Source organism: Symphalangus syndactylus, chromosome 3 (assembly GCF_028878055.3).
Source record: "Symphalangus syndactylus isolate Jambi chromosome 3, NHGRI_mSymSyn1-v2.1_pri, whole genome shotgun sequence".
Classification (NCBI taxonomy): Eukaryota; Metazoa; Chordata; class Mammalia; order Primates; family Hylobatidae; genus Symphalangus; species Symphalangus syndactylus.
This window is the reverse complement of record NC_072425.2, coordinates 7,953,471-7,974,519: the sequence shown is the minus strand read 5'-3', so window position 1 is coordinate 7,974,519 and position 21,049 is coordinate 7,953,471. Positions and strand designations below refer to the sequence as shown.

At 52.8% G+C, this 21,049-nt stretch overlaps 1 protein-coding gene across 7 annotated transcripts in view; it reads left to right on the top strand.

Annotated features, from left to right (window-relative positions):
• Nucleotides 1-1,283: 1,283 nt before the first annotated feature.
• The window catches only part of TRAF2 (TNF receptor associated factor 2), a 60,834-nt gene continuing 41,068 nt past the window's right edge, over nt 1,284-21,049 (top strand). The window contains exons 1-3 of one of the 7 annotated variants that reach the window (XM_063636726.1): nt 13,226-13,250; nt 17,525-17,672; nt 17,980-18,101. In XM_063636726.1, the coding sequence (XP_063492796.1) occupies nt 18,049-18,101 (53 nt within the window). In that variant the 5' untranslated portion in view covers nt 13,226-13,250; nt 17,525-17,672; nt 17,980-18,048. Of the gene's footprint in view, nt 1,375-7,921; nt 8,270-8,940; nt 9,016-13,125; nt 13,251-13,483; nt 17,673-17,979; nt 18,102-21,049 lie in introns of those variants that run through there. The other 6 variants (XM_055270304.2, XM_055270305.2, XM_063636730.1 and 3 more) reach the window with 6 other exon arrangements.

The window sequence follows — 21,049 nt, the reverse complement described above, 5'->3', positions numbered from 1 at the left end:
GTCTCAAAAAAAAAGAAAAAGAAAGAAAAAGATAAGGAAAGAAAGCAGAACCATAGGACAAAACAGAAAGTCCGAGCATGTCATCAATAGTCTGAGTAAGTTTTTGTTTTTTGAGACGGAGTCTTGCTCTGTTGCCCAGGCTGGAGTGTAGTGGCACAGTCTCAGCTCACTGCAACCTCCGCCTCCCGGGTTCAAGTGATTCTCCTGCCTCAGCCTCCTGAGTGGCTGGGATTACAGGCACACGCCACTATTCCTGGCTAGTTTTTGTGTTTTTAGTAGAGAGGGGTTTTGCCATGTTGGCCAGGCTGGTCTTGAACTCCTGACCTCAGGTGAGCCTCAGCCTCTCAAAGTGCTGGGATTACAGGCATGAGCCACCACGCCTGGTCTGGTCTAAGTTTTGATAAGACTTGTGAAAAGGGAATTTATGAAAGGTATTTTGTATGTAATTAAGTTAGCTATAATTAGAAGGAAATTATTTGTAAGTCTTTCTAAATCTTGATCTTTTCTATTAAAAATACACTAGTAGAAAACTAAAAAAATTGGTCACCTATGTCATACATTACTTTTGAAATCTTTTTTTTTTTTTTTCCAGGGACAGAGTCTCCCTCTGTTGCCCAGGCTGGAGTGCAGTGGCATGACCTTGGTTTACCGCAACCTCTGCCTCCTGAGTTCAAGTGATTCTCCTGCCTCAGCCTCCCGAGTAGCTGGGACTACAGGTGTGCACCACCACGCCCAGCTAATTTTTGTATTTTTAGTAGAGACAGGGTTTCACCATATTGGCCAGGCCAGTCTCAAACTCCTGACCTTACGATCCACCCACCTCAGTTTCTCAAAGTATTGAGATTACAGGCGTGAGACTCCACGCCCGGCCCGAAGTTTTTTGATTATCACTCTGGTTACTATGATTCTATTTTTATTAAGTGTTTTGAATCTTTTGACATCTTTGACTGGCTTCCCCAGGATCAATATCCTAAGTTAAGTCTTTTTGACCTAAATTTAACTTTGCAATTTTCCACTTCGGTTCATGAAGAGCCTCAAAGAATATAAGTCTCATCTTGTAGAGATATTAAATGATAAGCCTTATTTGATAAGTTGTCAAATGATAACACTAAATCTTTCAGTTATATTTATTAGTATTTATTGGTATAAATGTTCCACAAATTATAAAAATTTATGAAAATTTAATGTTAGTCATAATTTTGGTTATGTTGAACTTTTCCTAAAGTTATATTTGTATAGATATGTTTTTGTTTGTTTATTATAGACAAGGTCTCTGTTGCCCAGGCTGGATGGAGTGTACTGGCATGACTATGGCTCACTGCCGCCTCAAAATCTTAGACTCAAGAAATCCTCCCACCTCAGCATCCCAAGTAGGTAAGACTATAGGCATGTGCCACCACCCAGGTAATTTATTTTGTTTTTATTATAGGTGGGGTCTTGCTATGTTGCCCAGCCTGGTCTCAAACTCTTGGCCAAAAGTGATCCTGTCACCTCAGCCTCCCAAGTTACTGGGATTACAGATTACAGACATGATACACCACACCTGGTTCTGGATATGTTATTAATGTACTCTAAAAATTATATGAAATTTATAAAAGTCTGATGGCCCTGATGTGACACTGGTAGTCATCATTCTGGCTGCCATCTTAACATGCTGCGTGTAGTGGAGGCAACTAAGTTTCCTTGTCACTTGAGAACTGTCATCGGAGTTTTAACTGTGGCTATTTTAAGTTTTTATCATTCACAATGGTTTTCTGAAAGCATTTGGAATAAGGTACAGTCCAAAATTGCTTTTCATGGAAAAGACTCTAACAAGTACTCTTGAACACGGATTTCTAATAACTTTTTTTGTTGTTGTTGAGACGGAGTGCTGCTCTGTAGCCCAGGCTGGAGTGCAGTGGCATGATCTCGGCTCACTGCGAGCTCTGCCTCCCGAGTTCACACTATTCTCCTGCCTCAGCCTCCTGAGTAGCCGGGACTACAGGCGCCCACCACCGCGCCCAGCTAATTTTTTTTGTATTTTCAGTAGAGACGGGGTTTCACTGTGGTCTCGATCTCCTGACCTCGTGATCTGCCCGCCTCGGCCTCCCAAAGTGCTGGGATTACAGGCGTGAGCCACCGCGCCCAGCAGATTTCTGATAACTTTAAGGTCAATGAACTAAATTAAAACTTTCAGAACTGTAGTAAAGAAACTGATGGGGCTGGGTGCAGTGGCTCAAGCCTGTAATCCAAACTGCCTGATGTTATGACCAGAGACATTCAAACTACAAACCAGGAGGAGAAGCTGATGTTTAAATACTGTAGATGGCTTTCCCAAGACAAAGAATGAGACTCCACATCATAACAAAACCTTTATCCCTCTTAATGGTACCTTTCCACTTTGCAGGGTAATGCTGTGAAATTTCACAATCAGTGCCTTCTGCTGGTAGCTTAATGGAACCTAAACTAAGCAATCCTTGAGTGGTCACTGGTTAAATAAGAAAATGTCTGTGTCACCGCCGATACTACATGCTGTACCTAGATAAGTTCCTCTAAGAAAAGTTGAGACCCTGATGCACAAAATAAGAAGAGCAGGCCACACAACTGCACCAGGTTTCGCCTAATTTCCTAGGGCCATTCGACTTACTCAGTTCACATTCTTTCCCACCATCTGTGTCAGCCACTGCACCACCTGCAGTGAGAAGCACCCGTCAGGCCCCAGGACCCTCCCCGGCTCCGCCACAATGAAGACACATGGACATCACACGCAGGAACAGTGTGGCCCTCTCTGCACATCTGTCCTTCCTACTTTTTGGCAGAAAACGTTCCCTCCTCTCTTATTACATATTGGCACCCAGTCTGATGGTAGCAGGTTCTGTTATTTTTATTTTTTATTTTTTTATTACTGTTTTTGAGACAAGGCCTTGCTCTGTTTCCCAGGTTGGAGTGCAGCGGCTTAATTGTGGCTCACTGCATCCTTAACCTTCTGGGCTCAAGTGATCCTCCTGCCTCAGCCTCCCAAGTAGCTGGGACTACAATCACATGCCACCATGCCCAACCAATTTTTTTTTCTTTTTGAGATGGAGTCTCACTTTATCGCCCAGGCTGGAGTGCAGTGCGCAATCTTGGCTCACTGCAAGCTCCACCTCCCAGGCTTATGCGATTCTCCTGCCTCAGCCTCCCAAGTAGCTGGGATTATAGGCACCTGCCACTGCACTTGGCTAATTTTTTTGTATTTTTAGTAGAGACGAGGTTTCACCATGTTGGTCAGGCTCATCTCAAACTCCTGACCTCAGGTGATCCGCCCACCTCAGCCTCCCAAAGTGCTGGGATTACAGGCATTGAGCCACCGCGCCTGGCCAGTCTTTCCTGTTTTTCAACTCACGTTCTTTCTGTTCTAATTTTGGGAGATTTCCTCAATGTATAACCTATCTACTTAACATTTTTCTTTTTTTTTTTTGAGACGGAGTCTCGCTCTTTCACCCAGGCTAGAGTGCAGTGGCGCGATCTCGGCTCACTGCAGGCTCTGCCCCCCGGGGTTCACGCCATTCTCCTGCCTCAGCCTCCCACGTAGCTGGGACTACAGGCACCCGCCACCTCGCCCGGCTAATTTTTTTTGTATTTTTAGTAGAGACGGGGTTTCACCGTGTTAGCCAGGATGGTCTCAATCTCCTGACCTCGTGATCCGCCCGCCTTGGCCTCCCAAAGTGCTGGGATTACAGGCGTGAGCCACCACGCCCGGCCTCTACTTAACATTTTTCTTAACTTTGGTATCACATTTTTTATTTATAAGGGCTCCCTCTTATATTCCTTCTTTCTGTATTTCTCTTTCTCTTTCTTTCTCTCTTTCCTTTCTCTTTTTTTTAATGCAGGATCTGGCTCTGTTGCCCAATTGTTATGCAGTGGTGCGATCTTGGCTCACTGCAGCCTCCACCTTCTGGGCTCCAGTGATGCTCCTGCCTCAGCCTCCCAGGTGGCTGGGATTATAGGCATGCACCACCACATCTGACTCCTCTTATATTCTCTTAAGTTCTTTTTATAGCATTGAATTTTATAGCATTCTATTTCACAAATTCTTCTCTTTTTTCTTCTAAGATTACTAACTTGGTTCTTCTCACATTCTCCTCTGGTGCCTGTACCCTCCCTCCCCGCTCTTTTGTTTGGTTCAGGGCTCTGTTTTTTCCCTGTGTCTGGCAATCCTTGCTGAGGTCAGCCCACATGCAGAGCAGCCTTCTGTGCCCGGCGGGACTTTCCAATATTAATTCCACTGCAGGATGATGGGGTGGGACAGAGCCATTTCTGCTGGGGTTCCAGAGAGCAACATGGTCCTACCCATGGGGAAGTGGCCTCCCAACTGCCAGCCTGGCTGCCAGCCTCCAGCGAGCCACAGGGAGAGGAGCTGAGCCTGGTGTCCCTGAGGCTGGAAAGCCCCCAGATCCACTGTCTCCTGCCTGCTGTGGGAGTGAAGATGGGAAAGTCGCCTGGCTGTGCTGGCTGATGGGGGGAAGTTCTGGGGGTCCCAGACAGTTCTGGAGGCTTAAGCCCTGGTAGGCAGCCCTGCTGTGCAGCAGCTCCCAAGGCCTCTCTGTCTACTGTCGGCACAACTTACCCTCTTTTTTTTTTTCAAGGTGGAGTCTCGCTCTGTCTCCCAGGCTGGAGTGCAGTGGTGCCATCTCAGCTCACTGCAACCTCCTCCGCCTCCTGGGTTCAAGTGATTCTTGTACCTCTGCTTTCCCAGTAGCTCCCTCTGTTACCCAGGCTGGAGTGCAATGGTACGATCTCGGCTCACTGCAACCCCCGCCTCCTGGGTTCAAGCAATTCTCCTGCCTCAGCCTCCCACGTAGCTGGGATTACAGGTGCCCGCCAACACACCTGGGTAATTTTTGTATTTTTAGCAGAGATGGGGTTTCACCACGTTGGCCAGGCTGGTCTTGAACTCCTGACTGCAGGTGATCCACACGCCTTGGCCTCCCAAAGTGCTGGGATAATAGGCGTGAGCCACCGTGCCCGGCCTGGCTCCTGTCTTTGACAGCAAAACAGGACATTAGTTGTATAATCATCACCGTGTGGGGCCACTTGGGAGTTTTCATTTGAATTTACAATTATTTTGACTGCAGAGAGATCTGAATGTCACTAGGATCACCTTAAAAAAAAACAAAGACACACACAGAACCACAATGTCTAGAATGTCCTGTGAAGTGGAAGTTATATAAACCAAACATTATGTCCTGTGGTCAAGGTTATTCCTAACTTTGTGTTATCTATGGCATTAAGTGAAAGACAATTTTCAAAATTCAAGTGAATAAAAAGTGTTTTCTGATTGACCATGAGGAAAAATAGGTGGATAAACATAGCTGGAGTATCATGACAACAAGAAAAAGATCAATTTTGACAAAGTTGTCAAACTTGCAGATTGTTAAAACTCAAAGCCATGCCGTGTGCGGTGGCTCACGTCTGTAATCCCAGCACTTTGAGAGGCCAAGGCGGGCGGATCACGAGGTCAGGAGATCGAGATCATCCTGGCCAACACGGTAAAACCCTGTCTCTACTAAAATATACAAAAAAAAAAAAAAAAAAATTAGCCGGGCGTGGTAGCAGGCCACTGTAGTCCCAGCTACTCGGGAGGCTGAGGCAGGAAAATGGCGTGAACCTGGGAGGCGGAGCTTGCAGTGAGCCTAGATCGCGCCACTGCACTCCAACCTGGGCGACAGAGCGAGACTCCGTCTCAAAAAAAAAAAACAAAACACAAAAAAAGCCTCAAAGCCAGAAACTGGACTATAATGTTATCATTAATTAATACAAAAAAAATAGGTTTGGCTCACACCTATAATCCCGGCACTTTGGGAGGCTGAGGCAGGTGGATCACCTGAGGTCAGGAGTTCGAGACCAGCCTGACCAACATGGTGAAACCCCATCTCTACTAAAAATACAAAATCGCTGGGTGTGGTGGCAGGCACCTGTAATCCCAGCTACTTGGGAGGTTGAGACAGGAGAATCGCTTGAACCCAGAAGGCGGAGGTTGCAGTGAGCTGAGATCTCACCATTGCACTCTAGCCTGGGCAAAAAGAACAAAATTCCGTCTCAAACAAACAAAAAAACAACCAAAAAAACCCAATAGGATGGCCAGGCAGTGGCTCACACCTGTAACCCAGGACTTTGGAGGCCAAGGCAGGAGGACTGCTTGAGCTCAGGAGTTCAAGACCAGCCTGGGCAACACAGTAAGACTCCATCTCTACTGCAAACTATTTTTGAGACAGGGTCTTGCTCTGTTGCCCAGGCTGGAGTGCAGTGGTGCACACACTGCAACCAGAGCTCACTGCAGCCTCAACCTCCCCAGGCTTAGGTGATCCTCTCACCTCAGCCACCCCAGTAGCTTGGGCTACAGGTGCATACCACCATTCTGGGCTAATTTTTATATTGTTTGTAGAGATGGGGTTTTGCCCTGTTGCCCAGGCTGGTCTCAGACTCCTTGGCTCAAGTGATCCTCCTACCTCAGCTGAGTAGCTGGGATGACAGTTGCATGTCACCACGCCCGGCTAAATTTTGTATTTTTAGTAGAGACAGGATTTCACCATGTTGGTCAGGCTGGTCTCGAACTCCTGACCTCATGATCCGCCCACCTTGGCCTCCCAAATTGCTGGGATGGCACCAGCTTTTTTTTTTTTTTAACTGGCATGTTGTGCAGATGTGGTTCAGGAGGGTGAACCAGTGGCCCAGGTCATCCCCAGATTTCTCCGCCAGCAGTGACGCCCCACCCTGGGGAGCAACTTCCCTCAGGCCCAGCTAGCTGCAGAATGGGGGTAGTTGGAGGGAACCTAGAAGGACCTAAGCGCAGGGCCCTGGCAGGTGAGCACAGCGTGGGGACGTGCCAGGTGGAGAGGTGGGCAGGGAAGCAGGGAAGGATGGTGAAAACATGGCAGCCCAGGGGCAGAGGTTGCAGATGGTCCCAGTTGCCCTGGTCCCGGGACCAAGAGGCGAGAGCTAAAAAAGTGGGAGGCCCCACTGGGGAGGGTGGCAGTAGGGCTGGGAGAACGTGGCTGTGGCAGGGTGGGCGGGGAACTTCCAGCCACCTGGAGCATCCTGGGTGAAGGGTTGGATGGCCTTGGCTAGATGGTCACATTTGCTGGGACCAAGTGTGAGCACAGCTCTCTAGAGTTTGTGGGTGTGAAGTGCAACCGTGGTGCCTGGTCCTGGCCGGTGCTCAGGAGGTGGGGGCAGAGTCATGGCTCACTCCAGCCTCAACCTCCTAGGCTCAAGCAATTCTCCCACCTCAGCCACCCAGGTAGTTGGGGCTACAGGCATGCACCATCACGCCCAGCTATTTTTTTTTTCGAGACAGAGTTTGGCTCTTATTGCCCAGGCTGGAGTGCAATGGTGCAATCTTAGCCACAACCTCTGCCTCCTGGGGTCAAGTGATTCTCCTGCCTCAGCCTCCCAAGTAGCTGGGATTACAGGTGTGCACCACCACGCCAGGCTAATTTTTCTATTTTTAGTAGAGACAGGGTTTCTCCATGTTGGTCAGGTTGGTCTCAAATTCCCAACCTCAGGTGATCGCCTGCCTCGGCCTCCCAAAGTGCTGAGATTACAGGCGTGAGCCACCACACCCGGCCTAATTTTTGCATTTTTTGTAGAGACGGAGGTTTCACTACATTGCCCAGGCTGGTCTTGAACTCCTGAGCTCAAGTGATCCAGCCTTGACTTCCCAAAGTGCTGGGATTACAGGCGTGAATCTTTTTATTACTTTCTTGTGTGTCCTTCCCAAGTTCACAGAAAACACAAGCTGACAGAAATCCATTCTTTCCCATGGTTGCTGGCACGACGCTGCCCTGTGACAGCACAAGCTCACGTGCTCAAGGGTCTCCTGGCTGCAGCCAGCCCCGGGCCTGCCCTGGACAGGCGGGCTTCAGATTCCCCCCAAGGTTCTATGCCATTGAGTTAGAGGACAAGAGCTTCCCCACCGTCTGGCGTTCAGGCCTCTAGGTCCCACCCCTCCCCAGGCCTTTCTCCTTTTATCAGGGGTTGCCCTGGGGGAGGCCCCCTGGGGAGCTGATGAGGAGGGAGCCTCTGTGCCCTGTGCACTGGTCTGAGGGGGTGAGGCCAGGGCTGGGGCTGGTGCAGGGGACTCTGGCCCGGAGCTGCAGCTGCCTTCCTGGAAACACTCCTGTCAGATGACTGCAGAGTGAGAGTGAAACCACCTTCCCTCGGAGGCTGCAGCACAGGGCTGACATGCAAACATCGGAAAAAAAGAGGCAAGCTCTTGGTGTGAACAAGTGGACTGCGGCTATTTGAGGTGGGCACTTCCCCTGGGGACAGCACCAGGCACACAAGGGTGTCCCTTGTTCACAGTCCCGTGGGGGGCCCAGCTCGGACATTCTGCCTCCTGGCTCCATCTGCAAGCTGGGCTCTGTCGTCACAAGACCTGAGTAAAAGGACATGAGATGTGAGCCATTGAGGGTGCCAACCACGCCCAAGGGAAGCCAGGCATCCACAGAGCCCTGCTGGGCACAGAGGGCAGATGCAGCCACTGGATTTCAGATGCATCCACAGAGCCCTGCTGGGCACAGGGCAGATGCCAGTGGCACGGCAGCCCCTCATCCCCCGTGCTCTGCAGGCCCAGTGGGTAGCTGTGGGGTCCTCCCTGGCCAGGTCAGTGAGTGGCTGGCATCCACGGCAGCATCTGCTCCGGTCCATGGTCACGCCGCCCCTCCAGGGACACTGGCACCCTCGTCACGCCGCCCCTCCAGGGACACTGGCACCCTCCAGTCAGGACACGGAGTCCAGGACGGCAGCTACATGTGTCCATCTCCAGGTTCCAACTGCTGCCCTCCTTCCTGCTCCTGCAACCCCCATCCGCAGGCAGTGGGAGGGCGCTGGGGCTTCTCCTGAGACTGCCCGGGCACATCCCCTCCCCCTGCCCCTGCTGGAGGCCTGGGTGGCTGACTTTTGCTTTCTTTTCGGCAGGAAGGAGCCCATGTGGGAATCCCCTGAGCTGCGCCATGGCCAGAGTGAGTCACCCCTTTCCAGCCAGCAAACAAGGCGAGTCCTCAGGCCAAGGTGTCACAGCTTCCAAGCTGGTAGGCGGGGTGGGGGGGGCCGCTTCCCAATCAGTATGTGCCTCTGCCTCTCAGTCAGGCTGGTATCAACTTGCTATGCCTTGTGGGCCTGTCATCACAATCAATATTATTATTATTATTATTTATTTTTCTTTTTAATTAATTAATTTATTTTTAGACAGAGTCTTGCTCTGTCGCCCAGGATGGAGTGCAGTGGCATAATCCTGGCTCACTGCAACCTCCGCCTCCCAGGTTCAAGCAATGCTCCTGCCTCAGCCTCCCGAGTAGCTGTGATTACAGGCGTGCCACTATGTCCAGATAATTTTTGTATTTTAGTAGAGCCGGGGTTTCACCACGTTGGCCAGGCTGGTCTTGAACTCCTGACCTCAGATGATCTGCCCACCTCAGCCTCCCAAAGTACTGGGATTACAGGCGTGAGCCACCACACCCAGCCAGTTTTTTGTTTTTTTTTCAGTGTGTGTGCCAATCTTCTGGAAACAGAGCAGTATAAATTAAACAAAGGCATTTTCATGAGAGCAGCACTGGGGCAAGTCCTCTGAGACTGGGCGGCACGGGGCAGTCATCCTGGTCACTGCCTGCTGTCGAGGGCTGTGGACATTTACCAAGCTTGGGAAACCTTTTCTGGACTTGGGGTGGGGCTGAGGTGGTCTCAGACTCAGCCCTTCAACACTGTCATCATCCAGGACCAGTGAGGTGTGTCACCCCAAGTTGGAGGCCACTGTCTGAAAGCTGTTAGAATGACTTTCCCGTTACCCTGAAGGAAGTAGAGTGTCCTAAAACAGGTGAACCCCTCCCAAAAAAACAGGTGAACCCGTTTTTTCTTTGAGATAGACTCTTGCTCTGTCGCCCAGGCTGGAGTGCAATGGCACAATCTCGGCTCACTGCAACCTCTGCCTCCCAGGCTGGAGTGCAATGGCACAATCTCGGCTCACTGCAACCTCTGCCTCCCAGGTTCAAGAGATTTTCCTGCCTCAGCCTCCCGAGTAGTTGGAATTACAGGCACCCGCCACCATGCCTGGCTAATTTTTGTACTTTTAGTAGAGACGGGGTTTTCTTTTCTTTTTTTTTTTTTTTTGAGACGGAGTCTCACTCTGTCACCCAGGCTGGAGTGCAGTGGCGCAATCTCGGCTCACTGTAAGCTCCGCCTCCCGGGTTCACGCCATTCTCCTGCCTCAGCCTCTCCGAGTAGCTGGGACTACAGGCGCCCACCACCACACCCGGCTAATTTTTTTTTTGTATTTTTAGTAGAGACGGGGTTTCACCGTGGTCTTGATCTCCTGACCTCGTGATCCACCTGCCTTGGCCTCCCAAAGTGCTGGGATTACAAGCGTGAGCCACCGCGCCCGGCCTAGAGATGGGGTTTCACCATGTTGGCCAGGCTGGTCTTGAACCCCTGACCTCAGGTGATCCACCCACCTCAGCCTCCCAAAGTGCTCGGATTACAAACATGAGCCACTGTGCCGGGTCTTTTTTGTATTATTTATTTATTTTTTTGAGATGGAGTCTCGCTCTGTCACCAGGCTGGAGTGCAGTGGCGCAATCTCAGCTCACTGCAACCTCCGCCTCCCGGGTTCAAGCAATTCTCCTGCCTCAGCCTCCTGAGTACCTGGGAGTACAGGTGTGCACCACCATGCCCAGCTAATTTTTGTACTTTTAGTAGAGACGGGGTTTCAACATGTGGGCCAGAATGGTCTCAATCTCTTGACCTCATGATCTGACCACCTTGGCCTCCCAAAGTGCTGGGGTGAGCCACCGCGCCCGGCCTTTTGTATTTTTTTAGTAGAGACGAGGTATCACCATGTTGGCCAGGCTGGTCTCAAACTCCTGACCTCAGGTGATCTGCTCGCCTCGGCCTCCCAAAGTGCTGGGATTACAGGCATGAGCCGCTGTGCCTGGCTGTTTTTTTTTTAAAAGAAACAGGGTCAGCCAGGCGCGGCGGCTTATGCCTGTAATCCTAGCACTTTGGGAGGCTGAGGCAGGCAATTGCCTGAGCTCAGGAGTTCGAGACCAGCCTGGGTAACAAGGTGAAACCCTGTCTCTACTAAAATACAAAAAAAAATTAGCCGGGCGTGGCAGTGTGTGCCTGTAGTCCCAGCTACTCTGGAGGCTTAGGCAGGAGAATTGCTTGAACCCGGGAGGCAGAGGTCGCAGTGAACCGAGATCGCACCACTGCACTCCAGCCTGGGTGACAGAGCAAGACACCGTCTCAAAAAAAAAAAAAAAAAAAAAAAAAAAAGAAAGAGACAGGGTCTCAGTCTATCGCACAGGCTGGAGTGCAGTGGTGCAACCACAGCTCACTGCAACCTCCACCTCCTGGGCTTCAGTCATCTTCCTGTCTCAGCCTTCCAAGTAGTTGGGACTACAGGTGTGCAGCACCACACCCAGCTAATTTTTTTTCCTTTTTTTTGGTAGAGATGGGGTTCCGCCATGCTGCCCATGCTGGTTTCGAACTCATGGGCTCAAGCGATCCTCCTGCCTCAGTCTCCCAACGTGCTGGGATTGTAGGCATGAACCGCCGCCACATGAACCCTTTTTCATCCCGAGCTGGCTGCTGCAGACTCAGGACAGCTTTGAGCCTCCCAGGTGCAGCCAGGAGGAGACACTTCCTTACATGTGAGAGCTCAGTTAGTTACTGGGTTTGAATGCAACCTTACTGAGCCTGCAGGTGCGGACTTGGAACGTTTCCATGGCTGCTTGCAGCAAACTCAGGGGTGATGACGTTGATGGAATCCGATGGCTTCCTGAGTTCCATCTCAAGGCCTTGCTGTCCCACGAATGTGGGTTTTGGGCGGAGGGGAAATCCAACCGCAAACCAAGTAACATATGAAATGTGGCACTGGCGCCTGAGGACACAGCGTGGCCTGTGTAAATTTTGTAACTTCAAAACCTGCCCTGTTTTGCAGTGTATTCCATCCTTGAGGAGTCCCGTGGTCTCAGGGTCTGAATGCTTGGAGGAGACTTACCTCCGTGAACGTTTCCTTCTCTGCAAAGCGGGGGGGAATGGTCTCCATTTCACCAAACGCTGGCTGGAGAGGAGGTGGTGTGTCCCGTGCTAGCCCGTGCACCGCCAGAGAGAACCTGCTGCAGCTCCCGTTCTCCTGGGCAGATGACAGTGCCGCGCCCCCATGCAGCCCACAGGACTCCTAGGGCAGCCCCTATTTTGGCCACCAAGGCCACTGTTTTCGTTTGAGTGTCTGGAGGCCATAGGTTGTGTTTTCACTTCAGGTCGGGAGTTCAAGACCAGCATGGCCAACATGGTGAAACCTCGTCTCTACCAAAAATACAAATATTAGCCGGGCCTGGTGGCGGGCGCCTGTAATCCCAGCTACTCGGGAGGCTGAGGCAGGAGAATCGCTTGAACCCGGGAGGCGGAGGTTGCAGTGAGTCGAGATCGCGCCACTGCACTCCAGCCTGGGCGACAGAGTGAGCCTCTGTCTCAAAAAAAATAATAATAATAAAGTGCACAACCCAGTAGATTAGCACACTGGCCATGTCGGGCGGGCGGCACCACTGTCTGGTTGCAGAGCATTACCTCACCCCAAGAGGAGGCCCCATATCCTTAATACCTTACTTAAGTGTGCAGTATTCTTTTAGTCCTGTTTCTCATAAACGTAACCCAAATTGAGGCCCCGCTCTGCGCCCGGCACCAGGGGAGGCGGAGGGACCCGCAGGTGTCGGGCAGGTGCGACGCGCGCCTCGTGGGAACCGGTGTCGCCCGGCCTGGGCTCCCGGCTCACCTCTCGGGTGTGCGGCAGGGGTCTCCGCACCGGGGCCACGGAAGGGGAAGCAAGGGCCTCGCTGTCTCGCCGCACCTGGGGAAAGGACCCAATTGGCGCGAACCCCACAGCGCTGGGCCGCACCAGCTCCCCGCACCAGCGCCCCGGGGCGCTCTTTGAGGAAAAAGCGGAGGGCGACTTGGGTACCCACGCCGTCTCAGCGCCGACCAATCGGCGCCCGCTGCGGCTCCTGCGGGCTCGCTGGTTGGCTCCCGCGTCAGTCCGTCAGGCGATCTCGGAGCGGGGCGTATCTGGCCAATGGCGCTCGCTACGGCTTCCTGAGGGCTCGCTGGTTGGCTCCCGTGTCCGTCCGTCAGGCGCCCTCGGCGGAGCGGCGGCGGCGGCGGCGGCGTTGGGGGCGGTGGCTGGGCGGGCCCTTAGTTCCGGGCGCGCTGCGACCGTTGGGTGAGGCGAGCGCGGGGTCGGGTGCGGGGTTGGGAGCGGGCGCGGGCGAGGGGTCGGGTGCGGGGTCGGGCGCAGGCGCGGGCGCCTCTCGGAGATTCTGGGCCGGAGCGGGAGCGTGGGCGGGAGAGGCCGCGGGGCGGGGGCGGGGCCAGCCCGAGGGGATTTCTCTGAGCTGCTGGGCCGGAAACCAAGTCCCAGCGTGGCTGGCGCGGGAAAGTTCGGGAACGCGCGCGGCCGTGCTCGGAGCAGCGCCGGGGCACGGTCTGGGGTCTCGCGCGGGGTCGCGGCTCCCAGTACCGCCTGAGGCCCGTGGGCGGCCCACCCGGCCCTGCTCCGCCCCGGGTCCGCCGCTCCCCGGCGCCCTGTCGCCCCTCCACGCTCAGCTGTGGGCCCCTTGTGTCCCTGAAGTCCCGCACCCTCACCCGGCTGCGTGCCCGGGCGGGTCAGGGGCGCCTCCGACCCCTGAGGCTGCCAGCGCCCCCCAGCCAGGGGTCGGGGAAGACTAGTGAGGCTGGGGGCGGAGCCGACTGCTGCCTTCCTGCGGAGTGGCTGGGGAGACCCAGGATGAGCCTGGGCGAAAAGTCCCTCTGGCTGCTGGGAGGGTCGGGGGCAGCAAGGAGCCAGTGCCGCGATGGGCTGCGGCGGACGGGGCCGGGGCCTGGGCCTGGCAGTAGCAGGGGGTGTTTGTGGAAGATAGAGCCGAGAAAAAGAAGAGTTGTAATGTCTGCAGAAGGCTGGTGCTTCCTAGGCCAAGATGAAGGAGTCACAGCGCCCATGGCCTCTCGGGAGGCGGCCAGATGTGCAGTCTGGGGTCAGGGGAACGGTCAGGGCCAGAGCTGGGTATTTTGGAGTTGTCATTTTGAGGCCCTGAGGGCTGAGGGTCAGTGCAGAAGAGCACCAAGCCCCCACTCGGTGTAGGGCAGACGGGGTAGGGTGTCTGGCAGCCAGTGAAGACGGGGGTCAGAAGAGGAGGGAGTCTTGTCTGGGTCAAGTCAAGGGAAACTAGGACTGAGAACGGACCCTGCTCTGTGGCCGCATGATCTTGAAGGGACGGAATTACTGTCCTGTAACTCAGTCTCCCTCCCTGTTAATAGCCCTAGTTTTTAATAAGAGGAACTAAATGTATTAATGCGTGGACACTTGTAAGGTTCAAGAGCTCCCCTCCTACAACGCTTGCTTCTGATACGTTTGTATAAACAATTGTTAGGAGTTTAGGTTGTTACCAAGCTTCTATTTGGTATTCTTTTGAGCCTGAAAAAGATGGAGTTACATATAAAATTATAATTTTATTTATTTATTTTTTGAGATAGTTTTGGTCTTGTCGCCCAGGCTGGAGTGCAGTGGCTCGATCTCGGCTCACTGCAGCCTCCGCCTCCTGGGTTCAAGCGATTTTCCTGCCTCAGCCTCCCGAGCAGCTGGGGTTACAGGCATGCACCACCACGTCTGGCTAATTTTGTATTTTTAGTAGAGATGGGGTTTCATCATGTTGGCCAGGCTGGTTTCAAACTCTTGACCTCACGTAATCCACCCACCTCGGCCTCCCAAAGTGCCAGGATTACAGGCATGAGCCACCGCGCCCGGCCATGAAATTACAATTTTAAAGTTAACTTCTAGTATTTGGAGGGCCTCATATTCATGGCTGCATGCAGATCAGTGTTCCTGAATATTACTCAGATGGGCTTTTATAGAAGTGGGTTAGAATCGGGTGCCACCGACGCCTGTAGTCCCAGCTACTCGGGAGGCTGAGGCAGGAGAATGGCGTGAACCCGGGAGGCGGAGCTTGCAGTGAGCCGAGATCGCGCCACTGCACTCCATCCTGGGCGACAGAGCAGGACTCCGTCTCAAAAAGAATTGGGTGCCACCCAGTGAACTCTTAGGTGGAGTCCAGTATTGTATGAAGCAGTTGTGCGCTGTTGGTGGAGACATGAATTGAGGAAGTTTAAATCTCCAGCATTTAGGGCATCTTGGAGTCTGCTCGTGAGAAGGGCTTGGAGGCCTAGGTTGAACCCAAGCGTTTGCGGCGACTAGGTGACCCCTGCAGTGGCCAGGTTGCACCCATATCTGATTTGATGTCATGGTTTGGGCAGTGTTTGACTTGTGTAACAATACAGCTTGTCCTTTTGAGAGTCACCCATGCCACCAAACCATGTTCACACACTGGAGTCAGGATGTCAGGTCTCAGCTGCCTGATGACTCCAGCTAAGTGAAGGCCTCTGATTTCTTGGGGTGTCCCGTTGTGAAGGGAACATACAGCTCAGCCCTACCAGCAACAAGGGTGCCAGATGCCCCCCACTATCCTGTGGAGGGGAGTCTTGCTCTCACCCGGCTGGAGTGCAGTGGCACGATCTCGGCTCACTGCAACCTCTGCCTCCTGGATTCACGTTATTCTGCCTCGGCCTCCCGAGTAGCTGGGACTGCAGGCGCCCGCCACCACGCCCGGCTAATTTTTTGTATTTTTAATGGAGATGGGGTTTCACCGTGTTAGCCAGGATGGTCTCGATCTCCTGATCTCGTGATCCGCCCACCTCGGCCTCCCAAGAGTGCTGGGATTACAGGTGTGAGCCACCGTGGAGGGGCTTTTTTACATGAAAACTTTATTTTTCTTTTTTTGTTTGTTTGTTTGTTTGTTTTTTTGAGACGGAGTCTCGCTCTGTCGCCCGGTGTGAGCCACCGCGCCCAGCCTTTTTTTTTTTCTTTTTTGAGACAGAGTTTCGCTCTTGTTGCCCAGGCTGGAGTGCAATGGTGCAATCTCGGCTCGCTGCAACCTCTGCCTCCCAGGTTCAAGCGATTCTCCTGCCTCAGACTCCAGAGTAGGTGGGATTACAGGCACCCACCACCATGCCCGGCTAATTTTTGTGTTTTTAGTAGAGACAGGGTTTCTCCACTTTGGTCAGGCTGGTCTCAAACTCCTGACCTCAGGTGATCCACCCGCCTTGGCACTCCGAAAGTGCTGGGATTACAGGTATGAGCCACCACGCCCGGCCTTAAAACCTGTTCTTGACATTTCTTTACCATTTTAATTTTTTTGTTATTTCATTTTTATACCTGAGGTCTTGTTATGTTTCCCAGGCTGGTCTCGAACTCCTGGCCTCAAGTGATCCTCCAACCTCAGCCTCCCAAGTAGCTGGGATTACAGGTGCAAGCCACTGTGTCAGTTGGTCACCGCATGTGTGAGAGTTCCCCCCACCCTGGACACTTATTCAGTCGGTCACCACGTGTGTGAGAGTCCTCCCCGCACGCTCGTTCAGTCAGTCACCCCTTGTGTGAGAGTCCCCCCCGCAGGCTCGTTCAGTCGGTCACCCCTTGTGCGAGAGTCCCCCCCGCACGCTCGTTCAGTCCATCACCCCTTGTGTGAGAGTCCCCCACACACGCTTGTTCAGTCGGTCACTGCATGTGTGAGAGTGCCCCCCGCACGCTCGTTCATTCGGTCACCCCTTGTGTGTGAGTCCCCCCGCACGCTCGTTCAGTCGGTCACCCCTTGTGTGAGAGTCCCCCCTGCACGCTCGTTCAGTCGGTCACCGCGTGTGTGAGAGTCCCCCCCGCACGCTCGTTCAGTTGGTCACCCCTTGTGTGAGAGTCCCCCCCGCACGCTCGTTCAGTCGGTGACCCCTCGTGTGAGAGTCCCCCCCGCACGCTGGTTCGGTCGGTCACTGCGTGTGTGAGAGTCCCCCCCGCACGCTGGTTCGGTCGGTCACTGCGTGTGTGAGAGTCCCCCCCGCACGCTCGTTCAGTCGGTCACCCCTCGTGTGAGAGTCCCCCCCGCACCCTGGTTCGGTCGGTCACTGCGTGTGTGAGAGTCCCCCCCCGCACGCTCGTTCAGTGGGTCCCCCCTTGTGTGAGAGTCCCCCCTGCACGCTCGTTCAGTCAGTAACGTGTGAGAGTCCCCCCCGCACGCTCGTTCAGTTGGTCACCCCTTGTGTGAGAGTCCCCCCCGCACGCTCGTTCAGTCGGTGACCCCTCGTGTGAGAGTCCCCCCCGCACGCTCGTTCAGTCGGTCCCCCCTTGTGTGAGAGTCCCCCCTGCACGCTCGTTCAGTCAGTAACATGTGTGAGAGTCCCCCTCACACGCTCGTTCAGTCGGTCATCGCGTGTGTGAGAGTCCCCCCCCACGCACGCTCGTTCAGTTGGTCACCACGGGGGTGGCACTTTTGGTTTTAGCCAACTTACCTGATAGAATTGGGAGTTTTAAAGTAAAACTGATCTGGAAGCCTGAAAAAACCAGCAGCACGTTGTTCGTTTCCAGATTGAATCGCTCCTAGCTGACCCCTCACATCTCTTATGATATGTACAGAAAGCAAGAGCAGCCCATGCCGTCCGGCCATGCACCAGGTCTCAGTCTGTGTGTCTGGTTCAGGTGACCATGGTGTTCAGCTCAGTCCCTCCTCTGCCTCCTGTGTAGGCCACTGAGATCTCCCAAGTCTAAGCCGGAGGAAGTTCTGGTAAGTGCTAGGCACAGTGGAAGTTGGATTCCAACGTGTGAGCAAATTGGGGCACTGTCAGAAGTGTGCTAAAATCTTGGTGTAGCACTTTTGAGCCTTCATGGTGGTTTTCATTAGTTCTTAAAATATATTTATGAATGAGATTCAAATAAAATGTTTAAGGAATCTCTAAGCACAAAGAACCCCAGAGTGTAGTGTGGGCATCAGTGGGACCTCAGGGTCCCTCGACCGGGCTGCCTGCCGTGTCCTGGCCGTCTGGGGTTGTGTTTTCATTTGGAAACAGGAATAATGATCCCCGACCTTCCAGCTGTGTCAGGACGTCACGATGGCCACGTGAGGCCGTGTCTGTGAGGAGCATCTGCCAGTGGTGGAGGCCATGCTCTTTGTTGTGAATCTCGGCTTACTGCAACCTGCGCCTCCCGGACTCAGGTGATCCTCCCACCTTAGCCTCCTGAGTAGCTGGGACCACAGATGCATGCCATCACACCTGGCTCATTTTTTGTATTTTTTAGATTTGTTTTGTTTTTGTGTGTTTTGTTTTTGAGACAGAGGGTCACTCTTGCTCAGGCTGGAGTGCAGTGGCACGATCTCAGCTCACTGCAACCTCCGCCTCTCAGGTTCAAGCTATTCTTCTGCCTCAGCCTCTGGAGTAGCTGGGCTTACAGGCTTGCACCACCACGCCTGGCTAATTTTTTGTATTTTTAGTGGAGACGGGGTCTCACCATGTTGGCCAGCCTGGTCCTGAACTCCTGACCTCAGGTGATCCACCCACCTCGGCACTCCTAAAGTGCTGGGATTACAAGTGTGAGCCACTGCGCCCAGCCAATTTTTTGTGTTTTTGGTAGAGACCGGGTTTCATCATGTTCCCCAGGCTGGTCAAAGTGCTGGGATTACAGGTATGAGCCACCATGCCCGGCCCATTTTTGTGGTTCTTTTATGTCTGACAGGCATGCCTAGGGCAGGGAGGGCACACCTCTGTCTCTCCACCTTCAAGAGCGCATTTAGGAGGAATGTCGATATGAAAAGAATAAAGCCTTGTCTGAAAGATGCACCAGGACACTCTTGAGTGACATTGGGAAAAAAGAAGGCTCACCCTGAATCTTTTTTTTTTTTTTTTGAGATGAAGTTTCGCTCTTTTTGCCCAACCTGGAGAGCAGTGGTGCAATCTTGGCTCACCGCAACCTCCTCCTCCCAGGTTCAAACGATTCTCCTGCCTCAGCCTCCCAAGTAGCCGGGATTACAGGCACGTGCCACTGCGTCCAGCTAATTTTGTATTTTTGGTAGAGACGGGTTTCTCCATGTTGGTTAGGCTGGTCTTGAACTCTTGACCTCAGGTGATCCACCCGCCTCAGCCTCCCAAAGTGCTGGGATTACAGGCATGAGCCACCGTGCCTGGCCCATTCTGAATCTGTCTAACCCTAGCAAAACGATCCTTTATTTTAACTTCTTGCCCCATTCATACACTGGCATGACTGCACTCATAGGGTTCTTCACATTTTATATCCTATTTAACATTTTATAACAAGTATAAAATAGGATTTTGTCCTAAAGAGTGTGGTTTAAGGCCGGGCGTGGTGGCTCATGCCTGTAATCCCAGCACTTTGGGAGGCCGAGGCGGGCAGATCACGAGGTCAGGAGATCGAGATCATCCTGGCTAACACGCTGAAACCCCGTCTCTACTAAAAAATACAAAAAATTAGCCAGAGGTGGCAGCCGGTGCCTGTAGTCCCAGCTACTCCGGAGGCTGAGGCAGGAGAATGGCGTGAACCTGGGAGGCGGAGGTTGCAGTGAGCCAAGATCGCGCCACTGCACTCCAGCCTAGGCGACAGAGCGAGACTCCGTCTCAAAAATAAATAAATAAATAAATAAGAATGTGGCTTAAAAACCAATGATATTTAAAAATAGAAAATTTCTTTGTCCAAAGTGGGTTAGAAGCCACTTTGTTCTAAAACCATTAAACCTTTTTAAACCGTTAGTGGCTCAGCCAGGCGCAGTGGCTCATGCCTATAATCTCAGCACTTTGGGAGGTTGAGGTGGACGGATTATCTGAGGTCAGGAGTTCGAGACCAGCCTGGCCAACATGGTGAAACCTTGTCTCTACTAAAAATGCAAAAATTAGCCAGGTGTGGTGACAGGCGTCTGTAGTCCCAGCTACTCGGGAGGCTGAGACAGGACAATCGCTTGAATTAGCCGGGCATGGTGACAGGCGTCTGTAGTCCCAGCTACTCGGGAGGCTGAGGCAGGAGAATCGCTTGAACCTGGGAGGCGGAGGTTGCACCTTAGATCACGCCATTGCACTCCAGCCTGAGCGACAGAGCGAGACTCTGTCTCAAATAAATAAATAAATAAACCATTAGTGGCTCATGAAATCAATGTAATAGCTTCTGACCAGAACACAAGAAAGAAAATAGAACACTCAGAATGCCTCTCATGAAGACTAAGTGTTGTTCCGTGAACCTTTTAGTGATGTACGTGTATGTAGCACGTCTCCACATGTCATGATAAATGTGCACTGAGGGTGCAATCCTGGTGAGCAGGCTCCCACCTCAGTTTGCCACGGCTGGTGTGCATCTGTGAGCTCCGGAAATCCACATAGCTCTGCTGCCCCCAGGAGCAGGTGCACCCACCTTCAAGAAAGAGGGAGAAACAGGTGTGGCCTCCCCACCGAGGGACCTTGAGCACTGGGCAGGCAGAGCCCCAGCGTCCCTTCTGTTGGGTGGTTGGAGGAGTAAGTTTAGGTTATAAGCCTGTTTTCTGAACTCTGAAGTGCCACACGAATGCAAGGTCTCACTAAATTACAGATTCAGAAGCTAGGATTGAAAGCACACCACTGCTGGCTTTGGGGGGCAGAGAGGTGACTGACAGTCTCGTCACAGTTTCTCAAGAGTCAGCCCTATTCAGGCCAGTGAGCGCAGGTCAGGGATGAAGTCGCTGCCCTCTGCGTTCCCCAGTCCTGTACACGGCGTCAGTTTTGGCAGTCCACGTGTCTCTCCTGTAGAGGATCGGAGGGGCCGGCCCCAATGGGTCTGCAGGATTGGCACGCCATCTGGGGAAGACACTTGGAATGTGCTTCCGTTGGTGAGCCAGGTCAAAGAAACTTTGGGGAATGTTTGCAGAAGGAGCTGAGGGTGGTTGTCTTGGGGCCTAAGTTTTTCTGACTTAAAAAGCACCTCCTATTCGGGGTCTGTGTGGTAGTGACCCTTTTTCTTCTTTACTTTTTCTTTTTTTGAGATGGAGTCTCGCTGCAATGCCCAGGCTGGAGTACAGTGGTGCAATATCGGCTCACTGCAACCTCTCCTTCCTGGGTTCAAGCGGTTCTCCTACCTCAGCCTCCTGAGTAGCTGGGATTATAGGCGTGCGCCACCATGCCTGGCTAA